The sequence below is a fragment of the Melanerpes formicivorus genome, unplaced genomic scaffold (genome assembly GCF_026170545.1).
Source record: "Melanerpes formicivorus ecotype bairdi unplaced genomic scaffold, bMelFor1.0.p_v2 SCAF_14, whole genome shotgun sequence".
NCBI lineage: Eukaryota > Metazoa > Chordata > Aves > Piciformes > Picidae > Melanerpes > Melanerpes formicivorus.
In genome coordinates this window covers 3426295-3444622 of record NW_027142366.1, presented here as the reverse complement: position 1 = coordinate 3444622, position 18328 = coordinate 3426295, and the positions used below count along the sequence as shown (strand labels likewise).

Below are 18328 nucleotides of genomic sequence, written 5' to 3'. Positions count from 1 at the left end.
CTGCTTTTTATCCCTTTCCTGTTCCTTGGGAAGCTGATAATTCACAGCAGACTGAACATCAGTACATGTGTGTTCAGATCCCTAATGCTTCTCCTGGGGACTATAAACCATTCCTCCAGCTCTAGCTTTCATTTTGTCATGAAGTGAAAGGTTGTTACTCTGAAAGATTAATTATTTCAGTCCATTTCCCTGTAATGTATAATAGTTTCATTTAAGTACATGAGGTCAGAAGACAGTTGGTTAGCCACCTCCCTTACAGTTAGTTTTTTCTTCCCTTGTGCTCCCAACAGAGCTAAAGGTCTTTTCCAACCTGGTTTATTCTATTCCATTCCTATTGCTGTTCTATTCCACTCCTATTGCTATTCTATTCTATACTTTGAATTCAGGGTTTGTTTTAACTGAAGGTCATTCAGAGCTCCAAAAAAGAAGTAGGGATATCTTTTAAGACCTCCATTAATGTAAAGCAGCTGCCTTTGAGTAACATGTTGAGAAATGGTCACATCCCTGGCTCCCCCCATACATCAGACATGGCTTCAACGCAGCCAGAGGAGAAAGGGTGCAGGGAGAAACCTGAATGCATGTCAGCCTGCTGCCTGGACACACCTCTGATTGTTCATAGCCGGGGTATCTTTGGAGGGCAAAAAGGAGCTGATGCTCTGCTGGCTAATTGCCAGGGAATGCTGTTAATTAACTTCTTCTGCCAGGGAGTCATAGGGCAGAGAAGTAACAAAGGGCAGAGCGCCAAGTTTCCTCTCATGACATGCCCTCCTCCCTGCAGGGTGATGAACAGCATGGCAGTGAGAGGCTCAAGTGTGTTAGCAGGCAGGAGGAGAGACGTTTCTGAGGGGAGTTAATGCTTTCTTAACCTTTTGGAAGCTCTGAAGCCCACTTGCTGAGAAGCTATTTTTAACACCTCTTGCCCTTTGTGGAAAGCGTTCTTTGAATGGGTTGCAGGAAAGGCTAATATGGCATCTTTTATCATCATGCTCTTAGAAACCTGAATCCTGCCCTGGCTCTGCCATGGGGTGATGTTTTCCAGGGGTCTGCGTCCCAAGAGCTGCTCTCCATGCTCTGTGGGATGGCAGCAGGGACAAGCTTCACCTCAAACTCTGGAATAACAGCAGCACTACCTTGAAGTAATCAGTGGAGAGGATTTTGCCATTACCCTTTCTTCCTTCCTCTCTGAGGGCATTGGGCCCGGTTTCCCCAGGGCTTGGGGCAACCGCGCCCCAGCCCTCCGGAACCTCCCCTTCAGGCGGAACCTTGGTGCAGCAGCGGCCGCGTCCCCCCGGAGCTGGCCGCTGCGCACCGCCCGCCTCTGGGGGGCCGCTTTGGCCGCGGACCGAGGCGGCAGGAGCAGCGGAGCTGTCGGCATGTTCACGGCGGCGGCCGAGAGCTTCCTCAAGCAGGCGAGGTACGGAAGGGGTGCTGACATCCCGGGGTGGCTGCTGAGGGACCGAGGGAGGACGGCAGGGCGCCCTTGGGTCGGGGTGCTGTCGGAACTGCCTGGGGCTGGCAGGGGCCGAGCCGGGGCTGAGGGGCGGCCGGGCCGCGTCGCTGCTCCACTGGGGTGGGGAGCCTGGGGGGGAAAGGTGCGACCCCCCAGGGTTTCTAAAGAGGGGCCGTGGCCGGGGTCCCGACGGCCGCTTGCCCCGGCAGGGAGATCCAAGAGGAAGAGCTGCGGAGATTCGCCTCCCGCGTCGCCTCCCTCCTGCAGGGCCCGGAGCTGGGCCCCGAGGCCGCGGACTGCCTCCAGAGGCTGCACCTCACCGTCGCTGCCACCAAATACCCGCGCAGGTGAGCAGCTTCGTGCACCAAGAGCAAAGCATCGCTTTCATGAAAGGGAAAAACAAACAACCGAACAAACCTTAGTGCTTGAAACCAAAGCAAACAAAACCCCAACCCAAACAAACAAAAACCCCAAACAAAACCAACCCAGACAAAAAACAACCTAAACAAAAAAAGCCAAACAAACAAACAAAAAAAGACCCACAAACAAAACCCCAACCAAACAAATGAACAAAAAAACCCCCAAAAAAAAAAACAAACAAAAAAAACTGATTTGAAAACACTGATTTCTAGATAAATTTCAAACCTCTCTTTGCCCTCCCCCCACCCCCTTTATTGCCTCCCCCCTCTTGCAGTGAAAGTTCCAGGTGTTTCTGTCACTGAGTGCTCTTTGAAGCTGTGCTAAGAAACAAACCTCAGAAGTGGAGGGGATAAAATGGCACTAGCATCAAGGGAGAGCATCCCAAGGATATACAGCAAATAAATGTCTGAGTCGTTTCTTGCCTTGTGGTGATGCTTTCTTGTGACTCTTGCAGGCTAGATGGCAAGTTTGTGGAACTGTTGCAGACAGTGCTGTGTTCACCCAAGTGCCCTGAGCAGGTTCAGGTGTTATGTGCTGCCATCCTGAGGGAGATGTCACCTTGTAATGATCTGATCCTCTCCTGCGATCAGATTCAAGAGACAAAGCTCTTGAGCCTGGTATCCTCCATCCTTTTGGCTCAGGTAAGTGATCTGCCAAGTCCAACATCTTCCCCTTGTCAATATGGATTTGCTTTCTGATTGTTCCCTGTTTGCTGAGCTCAAGGAGCATGAAAATCAATTGAAAGTATCTAGGAAAAAGCAGAAGCATTTCTGTGTTCATTTGAGGAGCCTAATTGTTTAGTGTAGGTTTCTACCACCTTCCTGGGCAACCTCTGGGCAATCTCACCACCCTCATGGGGAAGAGCTTCTTCCTAACATCCCATCTGAATCTACCCATTTCTAGTTTTGTTCCATTCCCCCTGGTCCTATCACTCCCTGACACCATAAAAAGGTCCCTCTCCAGCTTTCTTGTAGGCCCCCTTCAGATACTGGAAGGCCACAATTAGGTCTCCTCAGAGCCTTCTCTTCTCCAGACTGACCAGCCCCAACTCCCTCAGTCTGTCCTCATAGCAGAGCAGCTCCAGCCCTCTGCTCATCCTTGTAGCCCTTCTCTGGACACCTTCCAGCAGCTCCAGATCCTTCCTGTTCCAGGGGCTCCAGAACTGGAGGCAGTACTCCAGGTGGGGTCTCAGCAGAGCCAAGTAGAGAAGGAGAATCACCTCCCTCAACCTGCTGGCTCTGCTTTTCTTGCTGCAGCCCAGGATGTGGTTGGATTTCTGGGCTGCAAGTGCACACTGGTAGCTTATGCTGAGCTTCTCATCCACCAGCACCCCAAGTCCTTTTCTTCAGGGCTGCTCTCAAGCCAGTTGCTGCCCAGCTTGGGATTGCCTCAACCCAGATGCACAACCTTGCATTTGGTCTTGTTCAGCCTTGTGAGGTTGTTAATTTCCACTTCAGATGATGGTTGTCCACAAACCTGTTGTTCCATCTGCCCTCCTGGGATCTGTGAATTCCTGTTGCAGATCTCTGTAGAATCAGCCTGTGCTGTGAGGTGTTTTTTATGTTTGACATTGTTATTGATGCCTGATGGAAGAGTTTGTGTGTGGTACTGGTCTCTAGCACTAGTCAAAGATTATCTAGTTAGCTTTACTTGTGCTTTGTCTTTAAGGGAAACAAGAAGGGTGAAGTGGCTGCTGTGGGACAACGCATTGTAAAAGTCCTTGAAAGGAGGCTGCCTGAGGGTCAGAGTGCTCGGTACCTCCTTCCTGTCCTGTCACATGTCATCAGTCTTTCACCAGAATCTCTAACTGAAGGTAAATAGAGAGGAAGGCTTGAGATTACCTTCTGCCTGTGATCTGTGCAGTGACCAGAAGGCTCTCTGAAGTCTTTGGCTAGGGGTAGCACTTGGAAACTGCTGTTAAAAGTGACATTGCTGCCACAAGGAAAGTAGACTTCTTAGGCAAGATACTTTTCACCACTGGAAAATGAACTGGCCCTTTAGCTGCTTTGGCCCTTTCCAGTGTCTAGAGCCTCTGTTCTGTATAGATCTGTGTCAGTGTAATGTGTACTAGGTCTCCAGATGCAGTAGGAGTGTGAAGTTGTAGCTATCCTGAAGAGCTTCAAACAAAGTGAGAGACAGAAACAGAGATACATGCTTGTGGAACTGTTCAGAAGAGCAACAAAAACAACTAGAGGTACTCTTCATGAGAGGCAGGACTGGTGTGTAAACCACAGGAGACATTCCAGGCTTACAATGGTGAGAGGTTGTGTTCTGAACAAGAGCCTGGTTTTGGGGCTTCCCTGGGTGGTTTGTGTGTAGGCCAGAGAAAGCTTTGGGGAGAATGCTGGGCCAGGGTGTATGGGCTGCCTGAGCAGGCAGGATCACCTGCCTCAGCCTCTGCATGTCCTCTGCAGGGGGTTCATGCCTTTGTCTGCAGAGCTGAAGCCAGCCACTGCCTGAAGATAAGGGCAGTGGTTTTGTACCTTCATTCTAATAGCATCTGTGGATGGAAACAAAGGAACAAATACCTCTTGACTCTGCTCACACCAAAAGTCCTTGGTTCCAGCACTCACTCTCTGACTTTTTGTCTGAGGAAACAGGCAAAACAATCATTAAACTGACCCAGTGGCTGGGAGTCAGCACAGGACACAGAAGTCTGAAATGAGGGTGGGCAATCCTGGACCTGCTGTAGTATGAGGAGGAGTATAGGGCATCCACCTCGGTGTAGTCATTGCTGTGTCAGAGAGACAGTGATCTAGGCTGGAGGAGAAGCACAGCCACTGAGGGGTAGCAGGGGTGTGTTGCAGAGGCTGCTTTCCTGCCCAGTCTGGCAATGATCCTGTGACTTCTCTTGTACAGAACAGGTCAATGTAGTCAGTAAAAAGATGGCAGACTGGCTGAGGTATGCCAGCACTCAGCAAGGAGTGGCTCAGCCCTCTGGAGGCTTCTTCTCCAGTCCCAGAACCAAGCAGGTAAGTGCTGGGTTGCCATGGTCATCTTGTGGTGCATTTGTTAGTTGCCTGCTGGTTTGGGTTCCCAGAATCAGTGTGACCTGGAAGTGCTGTTGTTCCTTGCCTCTTTTTGTGGGATAAGTGGTCAAGATACATAGGAAAGCAAAGCAGAGGGATTTACAGCTCCAAGATTTAGGAGTCCTGCTGTAGAGCCAGGACTTTGATCCTTGAAGTAGTTTTGAGGGGAGAGTCTTCTAGTCACCATGTACCTTGGAGTAAAAGCTAATTGGAAGTGAGGCCTTTATCAGAGAGGGGGACAGTTTGGAATGCTTCAGCTGGAGCAGAGAATCCAACACAGCTGAGCTTTCTCTCCCTGGATAACTGCCCCCCTGCAGCCCCCACAGTAGGTACAGACGAGGGCTACTTGTCTCTGTGAGCACAATGGAGTTTTCCCTGCCTTCTCATGTGGGCTTTCCCTGGGAGTATGACCTGCTGCATCTTTTCTCACAGCCTGGACCTGTCACAGAGGTGGATGGTGCCATTGCCACAGACTTCTTCACGGTGCTGTCAGTGGGTCAGTACCACACGCAGGACCAGTGGCTCAACGTCCAAGCCTTCTCCATGCTGCGAAGCTGGCTGCTGTGCTATGGGGACAAGGGCTTGAAGACACCCAAGTCAGGTATGAATTGGAAGGCTACAGGCCAGCATGGGTTGTATGTGCTCTGAAATTATTAGGTGGCTGCACCAATGGCTCAGCAAGTGCAGGAATGTGGGCAAGAATTCACAGGTCTGGGACTAGGAGCCAGGAAAATTTGAGGAAGGAGTATTCCAAACCCACCCAACTGATCCTTACTAACACTTCCATGAGCAGTTGGTTGTGTGGCAAAAAAATAGAAATGACTAGATTCAGATTGGATGTTAGTATGTCTTTCACCATGAGGGTGGTGAGAGGCTGGAACAGGTTGCCCAGGGAGGTGGTGGAAGCCTCATCCCTAGAGGTTTTGAAGGCCAGGCTGGATGTGGCCTGATCTAGTGTGATCATGGCAGGGGAGTAGGAACTAGATGATCCCTGAGGTCCCTTCCAACCCTAATATTTCTATTATTGTATGATTCAGTGAGCCTCTGGTTTCAAACAAAGCCCCATGGGCCCCTGAGAAAAAAGCCCTGGGTGATGGGGTTCTTGTCACCCCCCCCTTCTCCCCCAGCCTCCTTTTCTTCACAGTGTTGCTAGGGGCAGACAGCTCCCTTGCTGTCACTGGGCAGCTGTGTGGGTTAGGTTGCCCATAATGAGAATTGATATGTGGTAACCTTTGTTCTGTAGATGACAAATCAGGACTGGCCAAGTCTGTGGTGTCCACGGCCTCGACTCTGCCCACGCCCAGTCGCCTGCCGCCCCCGAGGGAGCGTCTGCGGGAGAAAGCCTTCGAGTACTGCCAGCGGCTGCTCGAGCAGAGCCACCGCCGTGAGTCTTGCCTTCAACCCTCCCTGCAGTTCTCTTGGTAGTGCTCCTGAAAATGTTTCTGCTTCACTGCCTCTCTGGGCTGGGAGCTCACTCCTCCCAGCTGCTGGTGCACATCATCAATGAGCCCTGAAGTGGGGCGCTGGAAGAGCTTGGGGTTGGACTGGATGATCTCTCGAGGTCCCTTCCAGCCCCTGACATTCTGTGACTCTGAAGGCAAGGGTCATGGTTTGCCTCCTGTCCTTGACTTGCATGGGGAAGCTGTGGAACTTAGTTCTCATTAATCCACCTGTCCTGAAATCTGAGTTGGAGCTCAAACTGACAGCCTGATGTTCCTGTTTGGTCTCAGATTTTAACTGGGACTCTTCTCTTTGACAGGACCCCTGAAGAAGGATGATGCAGACCTACAGAAAGCTGTAAGTACACAGAGGTTATACTGAAGCTCTGAGAGCTGTGGCTTCCCCCCTACCTAATCTGACTGTGCTGCCTTGCAGTGTCTCATTGAAGCAGTGACAATCATGGACATCATCTGCAAACAAGAGTCCTCCTACGTGCACCGTGCAGTCTCCTTCCTGAAAGTCCTGCATGGCAGAATCTGTGGGGATGCTGCTTATGCCAGGGCACTGCTGCCCATTGCCCAGTTCTTCCTGAACCACAGTAAGTCATCACCTCTTACCCCCTTGTCCACCACCTAGTCTTGCATACTCTCTGCACAGCCTTTTCTCCTGGCAGTTTGCTAGCTGCCAGAGCTGGTAACTCAGCCTTGGCTGTACTCTGGGGTAGATGATCCCACTCCAGGAGACCCAGAGGCTGTGCTATCCTGTGCTCTTTAGAAAAGCATAACCCAGGTTTGGCTTAGCCCCTGGAACCCTCGTTGGCAGAGCTGCTGGGTGGGCTGTGCTCAGCAGCATGCTGTGTCTTCCCAGGCAAAGTGGCAGCTGTGGACTCTGATGCAATCTACAGACACTTACTCACTGATATCCCTGCTCAGCTCTTCCACAACGCATCACTGGCCTTCGAGTTTGTCCAGTTCTGCAAAGCCAACAGCCAGCTCTTCACTGAGACCTCCAGTGTATTCAGGCAGAGCTTCCCAAATCTCTTCAAGGTACACCATGCTGGAGCAGCTCAGGAGAGAACATGCTGCATGCTCCTTTCTGTGCCCCAGAACTTGCTCTTTGCACCCCAAAGCCCTCTGTGTTCCTCTGTGGCAGTGCTGGGGAGAGCATGACCAAGAGCTGTTAGAAAAGCAAGTGTGAGTTTGAGGAGGGAAGAGGGCTCTGAGTCTGATTAGCACTGCCAGTGTGGCTGCCAGTGGGTTGGGACAGAGTGAACACAGGACACAGCACTTTGTTTCTGGAAAACTTTAATAAGTTACAGCTTGCCAGCCACTAATCCAGCTGCCAGATGCCTGTGTTGAGCTTCCAGCAGCCTCCTAGGTTTTGACCAAACCCTCAGACCACTCTGGTTTTGCTTTTCAGAAGTGACTATCCCTTCCCCATGCCTTATGTTCACAGTGTGAGAACTGTCTGGGGGTGTGGTGGAGTAGCAGGGATACTGCAGCAGTTTGTGCTTGTTCCTTGCAGTTCCTGGCATGGAACAGCCCACCCCTCATCTCTGAGTTTGTGGACTTTCTCCCATCTCTGCTGGATGCAGGCACAGCCATTGAGATCTTCCATTTGCTTCTTGACCTGCCCTGTTTGACAGCAGCTCTGGATGTGCAGCTGAGGTAATGTTACCTTCTCTTCCCTGTTTCTTCCCTGCTCTTAGCCAGCTTCTCTGGCTTTGATATCTTGGAGGCATGCAGAGGTCATTAGGAACTGTGAGTCTCCAGGACAACAGGACAGGACAGGGTCTAGCTCTCACTGCTGTACCTTCTACTCTTCCTTGTCTTCCCTAACATGAGCAGCTCTCTCTAGAGTGCTTGGAAAAGAGTCATCCTAAAGGCAAGATGTTGGTGGGCTTCAATGACTAAGGGATACAGAGCAGCATTTTCTCCTTTCCTAGGAGTGACACAGAAGAAATGATGAAGCTATTGCCTGAGCCTGGGGGATCATTTTCTGTCATCCTGGTTCTTTGGCTTTTAGAGGGCCTGGATTGGACCAAATTGCTGTCTCTGTTTCCATGGAAAGGGAGTTACTCCATTGTCCAGGATTCCAGCTATGCCCTGGCTCATTCTCACAATGCAGCTCATTCTGTGTGTGTCTCCTGCCAGGTCAGCTGCCCTTCCTACCTCTGAGAAGGCTGCCAGTGACCCAGCTGTGCAGCCAGGCACCTGCCTGGAAGCTTTTCGCCATCCCCTCTACAGGAGCATGTTCCAGCACCTTCTCCGTGCCAAGTCTACCTCAGAGGATGCCCCAGAGAGGTAGGAAGCTGCTGTGGGAGACTGCCACGAGGGTTTGGTTCAGCCACCCAGCTCTGGGATGCAGCACTGGGATTGCAGGGGAAGGTGTAGCTGCTCTCCTCCCTGTGCTCAGAGGCCTTGTGGGGGGATAGGGATGGGCAGCCAGGAGAGCAGCTGGGAGCAGGCCCTCAGCAGTAACTTTTCTGTTGCCCACAGGCTGATTCCACTTCGCCAGTTGCTGGGCTCCCTGGCCAGCAGCCCAAGGGTTGTGCAGTGTGCAGAGACTGTCCCTGTCTTACTGGAGCTCTTTTTCAAGGTGGTGGCAGAGGTAGGCCCTGCTTGGAGAGTTTGGCTCCCAGTCATACCACAGGGATGTCTTGTTAAGTGAAGAGCAGTTGCAAAAGCAAAACTTAAAGACACTACAGCTTCAACAGAGGGGATCATGAGGGGAGGGTGGGATGGTCTACTGCTGGCATGAACCAGTACTCAGCTGGCTACTTCATCCAGAGAAGCAGAAAAGCTCCCTGGTGCAGTGTTGGGCTTCACACTGTTCTTTCAGCCAGCTGTAAAAGAGGTGGATGAGAGCAGAATGAGCCCCTGGTGCCTGCTGTGTGCACTGCTGCCCTCCTGCTAGGTGAGGCTGTGCCTGTGACAGCTGTTCTACCTGGCTGGTTAGTTTGGGTTTGGGCTGCTGGCAGTCACTGGTGTTGCTGCAACAAGAGCTCTTTTTCAGTTTGCAGATGGGCCACTGATAAACCAGCTGGTGGTGCTGCTGCTGCAGAGGAGTGACCAGCTCTATGAGATCCCAGCATTCAAAGATGATGTGTACAGGTGAGGTGGGACAGGAGGCCCAGCCAAGCTCACAGCTCTTCTGCTGGTTGCAGCCCAGGAGCCTTTTCACTTGTGGGGCCCAGTCCCTGCTGTGACACACTTCTGGAGGGTGCAGAACAGGGATTGCATCTCCAGCCCAGCAGGAAGCATCCTGAGTGTACAACAACTGTGCCAATGGCTGGGTGCTGCCACCACCTCCTCAGTTTGGTGATGGCCACTTTGCCTGTGGTCTGAGCTCTGCCCATCCTTCCTCCAGGGTGCTGAGCTCACAGCTGGTGGTGCTCTGCAAGCTGCACCCTGCACTCATCGTGGAGCTATCCACAGAGATTCTGGAGTTCTCAGGAGCAGTCAGCAACATCCAGAGCAAGGAGGCCATCTTCACCCATGTGGTAAGTAGGGTCTGCCTGCTTCTGCCTCATGGTGCTCCACCTGTGGAGTCACCTCTTGGTTCCCTTTCCTCCTCTCCTCTGCTAGCATTAGTTGTCCTCTTCTCCAACCTGGAGTTGGGGCTGTTCAGTCTGGAGAAGAGAAGGCTCTGAGGAGGCCTTATTGTGGCCTTCCTGAATCTGAAGGAGGCTACAAGAAAGCTGGGGAGGGACTTTTGAGGGTGTCAGGGAGTGATGGGACTGGGGGGAATGGGAAAACAAACAGAAATGGGTAGGTTCAGATTGGATGTTAGGAAGAAGTTCTTCCCATGAGGCTGGTGAGACTGGCAGAGGTTGCCCAGGGAGGTGGTGGAAGCCTCATCCCTGGAGGTTTTTAAGGCCAGGCTGGATGTGGCTCTGAGCAACCTGCTGTAGTGTGAGGTGTCCCTGCCCATGGCAGGGGGTTGGAACTGGCTGAGCCTTGAGGTCCCTTCCAACCCTAACGATTCTATGTTCTGATGTGCTGTCCCCTAGAAAGCACTGGATTTCTCCTCACCCTGAGCACCTCTGCCTTCCCTTCAGGTGTGGGCTGTTGGAGAGTACCTGTCAGTGTGCTACGACAGGCGCTGCACGGTGGAGCAGATCATGAGGTTCTTCGAGGCGCTGGAGGCTGTGCTCTTTGAGGTCACCCAGCTGCGGCCGCTGCCCGCCACCCCCGGCTACCCGCCCCGCGCCATCAGCGTCCTCATGGCCACCTTGACCAAGCTGGCAGCTCGGAGCCAGGACCTGATCCCCAGGTCAGGAGGGATGGCAGGAAAAGGCAAAGGGTTGAAATTTGCAGGTGGTGGTGTAGGTCCAAACAGATGTTTGCTCGCCTTAAATAATCGCGCTTGGCAACCGGTGGAGCCTGAAACTGAGACAGGACAGAGGAAGCAAGCTGTGGAGGAGCACAGTTGGGGGAAGTGGAACTCATCTGCTGACTAATGTTGTGTGCCTGAGGGGAAGGGGGTGGCTAGCATCTGGTGTCACCTACAGCAGAGTCTTTTGGAACACACAGGCTGAAGGAGTGACCACTGGAGCAGGCTCCCCAGAGAGGCTGTGGAGTCTCCTTCTCTGGGGACTGTTCAGATGTGTTCCTCTATGAGCTGAGCTAGATTGTATGGTCCTGCTCTGGCAGGGGGCTTGGACTGGATGATCTCTTTGGGTCCCTGACACCCTATGATCCTGTGACCTTGCGGAGTACAGAGGTTTTGCCAGCTGATTCCCATGTCCTTCTCTCCTGCAGAGTGTCCATGTTCCTGTCCAAGATGAGGACGTTTGTGCAGAACCCTGCTGTCACCTCTGTGTACCAGGAGGAGGACCTCGAGGAGATCCTCATCCGAGCAACTGAACTCCTGAACCTCCTGAAGATGCCCAGCGTGGCTCAGGTGGTGTTCACACCGCCCGTGGCCAGCACACGGTTCCAGAGGGAGGTGAACGACTCCCTCCCTTGTGCCCTCAGGATGGTCACCCGCCTCCTAGAGCCGACTCCTGGCTTCATGCCAGGGTGAGGGCATGAGCTTGCTGAGAGGCTTCAGCCTCTGTGGTAACCCACTGGACCCTGCTGACACTCGAGGCCGAGGCCCTGCTCTGGGAATGAGGAACAAGTGCTTGTGAATGAAACAGAACAGGACTCAGCAGAGCTGAGGCTGCTCTTCGGTGTGAGGCTCTTTGTATTTCTGTCTCCTCAGCCTGTCTTGCCAGTATGGATTGGGAATCCCAATGGGTTTGTGGGAATGTGGCAGGAGAGTGAAGGCATGAGTTTACTACTCTGCCATGCCCCTTTGGAGATGTGCTTCTTCCCTCCTCTGACTTTTCTCCCTCCCCTCTGCCCTCACAAGGCCCTGGCCTTGCACATGCCGGTTTCATTGCCCCTCCTTGCAGCAGATCAGCCAAGCGAAGGCCTGTGTGTGGTGGAGAAAGCAGAAGTGATTCCATTAAGTCTGCTGCAAGCCCTCACTGCTCTTCTGTCTTCCTATCAGAATGAACATGTCAAGATCCAAGAGACAGCTACCAGATAGGAGCTTAGAGAGATTTATTGATCCAGTTTATTGTTGACACCAAGAGCATTTCTCAATATACATCAGCCTGGTGTCAAACAGGAGCCATGCTGTGTTCTCTACCCACTGGAGAAGTTTGTACACACTGGAACTGTACAGTATTAACACGTGGGGGGGGAGTGAGTACATCCTGCTGCTCCTTCCAGGAGAAGCATGCCCTCATGCACACTAGTAAAGAGTTTATTTACAGTCTGTTTCAATACCTGACTGCACTGTGAGCAACACACAACTCTGGAGCTGTTTCACACCCACAGGGGTTCCCGAGAGCCAAGCTCAGGGGGGAGCAGAGAGCTGCATTGGTGCCACTGGAACTTGCCAGGGTGCAGCCCCAGTCCTGTTTAGTGCAAACTAAGCTTCCCCCAAACCCTGCCTCCCAGGCTGAGGGGAGTAAGGAGTACATGCAGTTTTCCCAGGAGCTCCAGGCAGCCCATTTCCTGCCCTACAAACCTGCTGAGCTCCACAGATGACAGGCCAGCATACCTGCTTGCTTCTAAGTCCAGTGAGTCACCAGGAGCCTTGTGGGGCCCTGAGCCTTTGCTCACCTGCCTGGTATGGCTGAGTCAGCAGCAGGAGGGATGCTTTCTTCCCAGTCCCTGCTGGGGCAGCACCCCAGGCCGGTTGGCATGAACATGGCCTAGCAGAGAAGCAAGGCACTAGTGTCTGGGTAAAGTTGCTTTGTCCATCTTGCAGGCCAGGCTGCATTCAAATCCAGTCGTGGAGTGTTTCCCCTTGGGTGGATTGTTCTGCCATCCCTGTTCTGCAAAGTGCAAGACTAAGTACAGGAACCAAAACTCCAGTGAGGTCTGCTGCAGGCCAGCCCTGTCCCATCCCTTTTTCAGCCTCACAATCCTCAGCTTGCAATTGCTGTGAGATGCCTTGTGAATGTCTGATTTGCTGCTGGAGCCCAGACTGTGCTGGTTTAAGTGCAGGAGGTGATGCAGGGCTTTGCAGCAGGCTCTTTTAATAGGGTTCAGCTAAACCAGGTCTCGAGATCTGTCTATATGTGGAAATCAGGTCGGGTTTATCCGGTCCACGTTGCTATAAACACCGGGAGGGCTTGGCAGGCAGGTCGTGTGTGCAAGGGAGCCATCAGCCGCGTGGTGGAGCTGCCACTCCAGCAGAGCTGCTCCTGGGACGATCAAGATTTGCCTTCCAAAGGGAACCTCTGCTGCCTGCCATCACCCGTGGGCATGTCAGCTGCATGCATTTCTGAGATGCTCCGTGCTGGGCAGCAAACCGGATGGCTTTGCAAAGCTAACGGGAGAGTACCAGGACACAGTGCCAAGATGTCCCTCCTCTGCCTGGGCCAGTGTCAGCCACACCTGGGGTCTGGCCCCACACGTTGCCAAGGCTTGCACAGGTTCCTGGTGGCACAAGCCCATCATTCCCAGCTTGCAGGGACCAGGAGCAGACACAGAAGCACTAAGCTGGCTGTAGCCCCTTGCAGAGGGCAACAGCTCCTGTGTGGGGGAAATTCTGTGCATGCCCTGAGCACCTGGGAGCCTTCTGCCAGGATCATGGTGCAAGAGCCAAGCAATAAATAGCTGCATGAGCAAGGGTGACAGAGTCCCTTTCTTCAAGGGGGCTCTCCCAAGACTCACAGGGAGCTGCTGGTGGTGTCAGCCCTTTGCTGTAGCTGCTTCCCATCCCGAAGCAGGGCTGAGGGCAGTGTGATTGCAGCTCAGCAGCAGAAAGGCACCTGACTGGGGATGGCACCAGGGAACTCAACTCCTAGCAATGCATCCTGCTTGGAGTCCTGCCTGTAGGTGCTGGCTTCACCCCCAGAGCTGAGCACCTTTTTCCAGCCTGATGTGCCAGCACCTCAAGTGGCCCCTGCCACAGTAAAGCCCAGGCCTGCCCCACAGGCTAATCTATAAACCCAAAAGGTGTTTTCAAGCCTTCTGCCTGTTGGCATGAGACATCCTGCAGGGCTGCCAGGCTGTAGGAACAGAGGAGCCTGCCTTACAGTCCCAGTGGGGGAAGCATCCTGTTCCTGTCCCCTTCCAGAGGGGACAGAGGACCAGCAAAGCTCCTGAGGAGGATGACACAGGATGTAAGGTGACCAGGCAATAGATCAGGAACGATGCTCCCAGCTGGGGCAGTGGGAGAAGCATGCACCACCCCTGTGTGTCCTTCCATCCACTGCAACACAGGGGCTAGGTGCTGAAAAGCAAAACCAGGGCAGGTGTGGCGTCTTGGTCCTCCCTTTTGTACTCCAGGCTCCCTGAGGTCAGCCTTAACCAGAGCTGCACTTGCAAGCTGCTGCAGAAGGACTCTTGTACCACAGGGACTAGGAGGAAGAGGAGCTGGAACTGATTTTTTTGGCTATTTCTATGTCCGACTTGGCAACCAGGAAGCGCAGCTTCTTCCCTCCAGAGCGGATCAGATCCACTGCACTGCAGAGAGCAACAGGGAGAGAGGTGAGTTCTGGCTGCTCCCCAGGACCCTGGCAGCTCCCTAGGACCCTGGCAGGTCATGAGCATTGGCAAAGCACCCCTCATTTGCCAAGCATGTGCACCCTCTGCTCTGTGCCCCCTAGGAGCAGGGTCTGTTTCTCTTCTGCCTGTAGCTTTACAGAGAGCCCAGTCTGCACACAAGTGCTGCCAGGACAAGGGCAAAGAAGCCCTAAGCTGAGCTCTGCCTCAGACAGAATGGTAGGGGTTGGAAGGGAGCTCTGGAGAGCATCTAGTCCAGTCCCCTGCCAGTCTGCCTACATCAGGTTGCACAGGAACACATCCAGGTGCATTTTGAAAGTCTCCAGAGAAGGAAACTCCACAACCTCTCTGGGCAGCCTGTTCCAGTGCATCTCTTTAAGTGAAACCTCTCATGGTCTAGTTTGTGCCTGTTGCCTCTTGTCCTACCGCTGGGCAGCACTGAAAAGAGCCCAGCCTCAGGCTCTTTGCTGCCAAGCAGCTGAAACCCTGGGCTGAGCAGGAACTCCCGTGGTGCTGATACCAAAGCAGGTGCCACTCACCTTTGGTAGTCTGCCCCGATGAGGCTGGTGCCGTTGACGGCCAGGATGCGGTCCCCGATGGAGAGCCTGCCGTCGGCGGCCGCGGGGCTGTCCTCGATCAGGGTGCGGATGTAGATCCCCGGGGAGCAGAGGGGAGTGTGCTGGTGGAGGGAAAGGTGCTGAGAGACCAGCCAGGGCAGAGGGGACACACAAGGCTGGCAGTCCCAAAGGGACCCAGGCCCAGGTGACTTTCCCTGCTGGCTCCCAGCCTGATGCCTGGTGGGACCCTGAAGGCAGTGGGGAACAGGATGGAAGGGTGCTGGGGACAGTGTTGCTAACAGCTGAGTCTTATATCAGTTTATGCACAGAAACGAGAGGGAAGGGCAATCTTTTCTTGTTCCATTTAGTTAAGAGTAAAGCATCATTGGCCTGCAGCTGCCTTGGGATAGGACTTCTTTGCTCTCAGTGTTCCCAGGGGCTCGGTGATGCTCTGTTTCCTAGTGACTAATGCACAGCCATGAAAGGCCACTCAGTGAGATGATCTACCACGCTGAGCCAGGCTGCAACACCACCTTATGGAACAAGAGCTGTTGCTGGCCCGGTGGTTCTGGCACCTCCTTGCTCCCCTCTGCTTCCCTTGCCACCCACTGAAGGGTGGAGGAAAGACCTCAGCTGAGTCATTTTCCTTCCATTAGACTGCTGAGCCTCTTTGCTCCCTCCAGCTGCAGGACAGCTGTGATGGACTTTGCATGCACAGCAACCCAGGAGCAGAGCTCTGCTCCTCCTGACAGATCACTCTGTGCCCCATTTTCCCCAGGAGAAGCAGCCTAGAAGCCAACAGATTCTTTGCTGGCTTTTCTTGGGGTATAAAACACGTCCCACATGTCCCACTCCAGCTGCCTGAAAAGCTATCAGCCCTGTCCCACGGTTGGTGAGCACTCACCAAGCCATCAATCAGCCCCATGCCCAGCCCAATGGGTCCTCTCTCCAGCTCCACCACGAAGACATAGCAGAAGTCGTCAGTGGCAGAGCTGCGGCTGGAAGACTCTGGTGTGGGGTAGTCGTAGGGGGTCGGTGAGCATCCTGGCAGTGGAGAGAGACCAGCTTACTGCTCTGGCATTGCCCAAACCCAGCCTCACAACCTCCCACCCTAAACCACCCACTAAAGCCCCGTGGGAGCCCTCCTCAGATAGCCCCAGGTGCTGGTTCTCTGCCTGGGCAGGAGGTGGATAAGAAGGTTCATTGGCTCCCACCTGCCCTGTCCAAGCACTGGCAAGTCCCCACAGGAACCATGTGTAGAGGCAGGGCCATGCAGAATGGCAGCAAACACCTTTGTGCCCCACTCCTGCCCCCCCTAAAGCAAGGCAGTGCCACTTTTCAGTACCTTCAGGGGTGCTGCCTTTGGTGCCATTCATCCCATTCCTCCGAGGGTCCTGCAGTCCCTTGCCAGTGCCTTGTGGGGACTCTGGGCTCCCAGCGTCGAAGTTCAGGGGCGTGGTTGGTGGTGTCAGCAGGCAGGAGGGGTCTGTAGGTGCCATGCTGGCTCTGGGAACTGGACTTTTGCCCAGCTGCAGCTGCTTGAGCTTCTCCTGGAGCTGGGGCTCACTGGTGGGGTGCTCACAGGAGCAGCCATTGGTGGCCAGGCCGAGTGGGGGGCTCCCCTCTGCTTCAGCACAGCCCCCCGAGGTGCAGTAGTCCTCCTGGGGAGTGGTGGTCGCCAGGGTGACAGCCAGGTTCTCGCTCACCTCCAGGACATCTGCTGTCGTGGATGTCTCTTGCTTCAGATGGAGAAAAATGCTCTGTGGGCCCCCTCTGCATGTGCTTTTCACACCCTACCTGCACCCCAGCACCCTGTCTGCCTTGCAGCCAGGACAGCTGCTGGCTCCAGTCAAAGCCTTGGCACTTTGGACACTGCCAGGGCTTTTCCTGGCTTCCCAGCACAGCTCCCACACCTCAGTTCTGTGGCTAGGGCCATGCTGGGGATGGTTGCAGCTAGCCAGGAGGGCACTCTTGGTCACATCCATGCTGAGGAATCCCATTGGAAGGGGAGACAGGGAGAGCACCTGGGGCCCTAGAGCTGGCTGATGTCGCCCCAGAGTGACAGGAGGAAGTAGCAGTGCCTGTGGGGACAGGGCAGGAGAGGAGAAGGGGACCTGCTGGAGGGATGTCCTCCCCAGTGAGCTGGAGATGAATGGTGCCTGAGCTTAGCAGCCACAGCACGTCTCGCCTGTGTTTCACAGGCATTAGCTGATGAGTGCTTTGCACGGTGGGGACAGGCAGGGTGCAGGGCAGGGAGGACAGGGGAAGGTGCAGAGAGAAGGGGAGCGCTGCCTGCAGACATCCCCCCATGCTTTCTCCCTTCTACCCACTAATGGGATTGCTGGGACCAGCCTGTCCTTCCAGCTCACCTTCCCACACCTCCCGGGCTGGCGGATTAGCAGCACTAATCCCTCCCTCAGCTCTACCTGAGGGCACTGCTGCAGCTCCAGGCAGTGAGCCTGTGGCACTGAGTTGGAGGGGGTCTCCAGAGGGAGCCAAGCCCCTCCTGTCCACCTAAGAGAGTAACAGCCTCTCTTTCTAGAACAGGCTACCTTTTGGGGTGCTGAGCCTGGCCCCTCGCTGGGGTTGGGGGTCTTGCTCTGCAGGCTCCAGAGGAAGTGGCGGATGTAGAGCAGGTGGCGGTAGATGTTGTCATCCAGTGTCTCCATCTCCAGGTCCACTTTGAAGCCCCCACTGGGCAGGATGATGGGAGGGTGGTTGTCAAAGGACTCCAGCATCTCCTCTGGAAGGTGGAGGGAGGGTGGCTAGTGCTGGCCCGGGCTGCACCCCACTGCTGCCTCCCAGCTCTCAGCCATGTGTAGTCTCCCAGCCAGGATCCAGGAGAGAGCAAGCTGTGAGGCAGCAGCATCCCTCACTTGGGAACACAGAGAGAGGCCCAAGCCCTCAGAGGGCACTTTGCATCCTTTGCAGTATCAGCATCAGGGGGCTGTGGTTATTCCTGATCGCTGCCATTACTGCAGGAACCCCAGGGAGGAGAAGGGATTTGCCCCTTGGGTTTATGCATGAGATCTTTGGAGGGAGCCTGCCGGTGACTGGAGCACTGAGTGTGACGCCAGGGGCTCACCAGGCTGGAAGGTGGCTGGGCTCTCCTCCTCGCCGGGCTGCCACGCTGCAATGCAGCCCACATCCATCACCGCCTGGCACTGGCTCAGCACCCGATGCAGCTGCGCAGGGCTCAGCGCCGGGAACTCGGCTCGCAGGGACGGCCAGGTCATCTGAGCAGGGGGACAGCAAGGCAAAGGGCAGAGGTGAGGAGCTGCTCTCTCCTGGGAGATCACAAGGAGGATGGTGGGAGGGAGGGGTTGGGCAAGAGGGAGTGAGCCTGAGCATCCTTTCCTCAGTACTGCCAAGCCACAGACCCACCACCCCAGGAAGGGGCTGGCAACAGGTTGCAGAAGA

The 18328-nt window shown here is 54.3% G+C and overlaps 2 protein-coding genes across 6 annotated transcripts in view; one reads left to right on the top strand and one right to left on the bottom strand.

Annotated features, from left to right (window-relative positions):
* The first annotated feature begins 1334 nt into the window (after positions 1 to 1334).
* Positions 1335 to 12116, top strand: AP5Z1 (adaptor related protein complex 5 subunit zeta 1). Of its 2 annotated transcripts, XM_068146634.1 has the most exons (17): positions 1345 to 1414; positions 1660 to 1797; positions 2325 to 2511; positions 3539 to 3683; positions 4730 to 4842; positions 5332 to 5500; positions 6143 to 6283; positions 6659 to 6696; positions 6775 to 6937; positions 7207 to 7385; positions 7864 to 8006; positions 8493 to 8642; positions 8838 to 8949; positions 9355 to 9452; positions 9709 to 9841; positions 10400 to 10614; positions 11103 to 12116. In XM_068146634.1, the coding sequence occupies exons 1-17, from the start codon at positions 1374 to 1376 to the stop codon at positions 11365 to 11367; spliced, it is 2430 nt and encodes an 809-aa protein (XP_068002735.1). In that variant the 5' UTR covers positions 1345 to 1373; the 3' UTR covers positions 11368 to 12116. The 2 variants fall into 2 exon arrangements, with proteins under 2 accessions (XP_068002736.1, XP_068002735.1); XM_068146635.1 differs by lacking the exon at positions 1660 to 1797 and having other exon boundaries at positions 1335 to 1414.
* RADIL (Rap associating with DIL domain) overlaps positions 11875 to 18328 on the bottom strand; it is a 28107-nt gene continuing 21653 nt past the window's right edge. For all 4 annotated transcript variants that reach the window (XM_068146630.1, XM_068146633.1, XM_068146632.1 and 1 more), the window contains exons 12-17: positions 17994 to 18144; positions 17461 to 17651; positions 16254 to 16647; positions 15813 to 15952; positions 14891 to 15030; positions 11875 to 14312 (exon numbers count right to left, since the gene is read on the bottom strand). In XM_068146630.1, coding sequence (XP_068002731.1) covers positions 14207 to 14312; positions 14891 to 15030; positions 15813 to 15952; positions 16254 to 16647; positions 17461 to 17651; positions 17994 to 18144 — 1122 coding nt within the window. In that variant the 3' untranslated portion in view covers positions 11875 to 14206. The remainder of the gene's footprint in view (positions 14313 to 14890; positions 15031 to 15812; positions 15953 to 16253; positions 16648 to 17460; positions 17652 to 17993; positions 18145 to 18328) is intronic.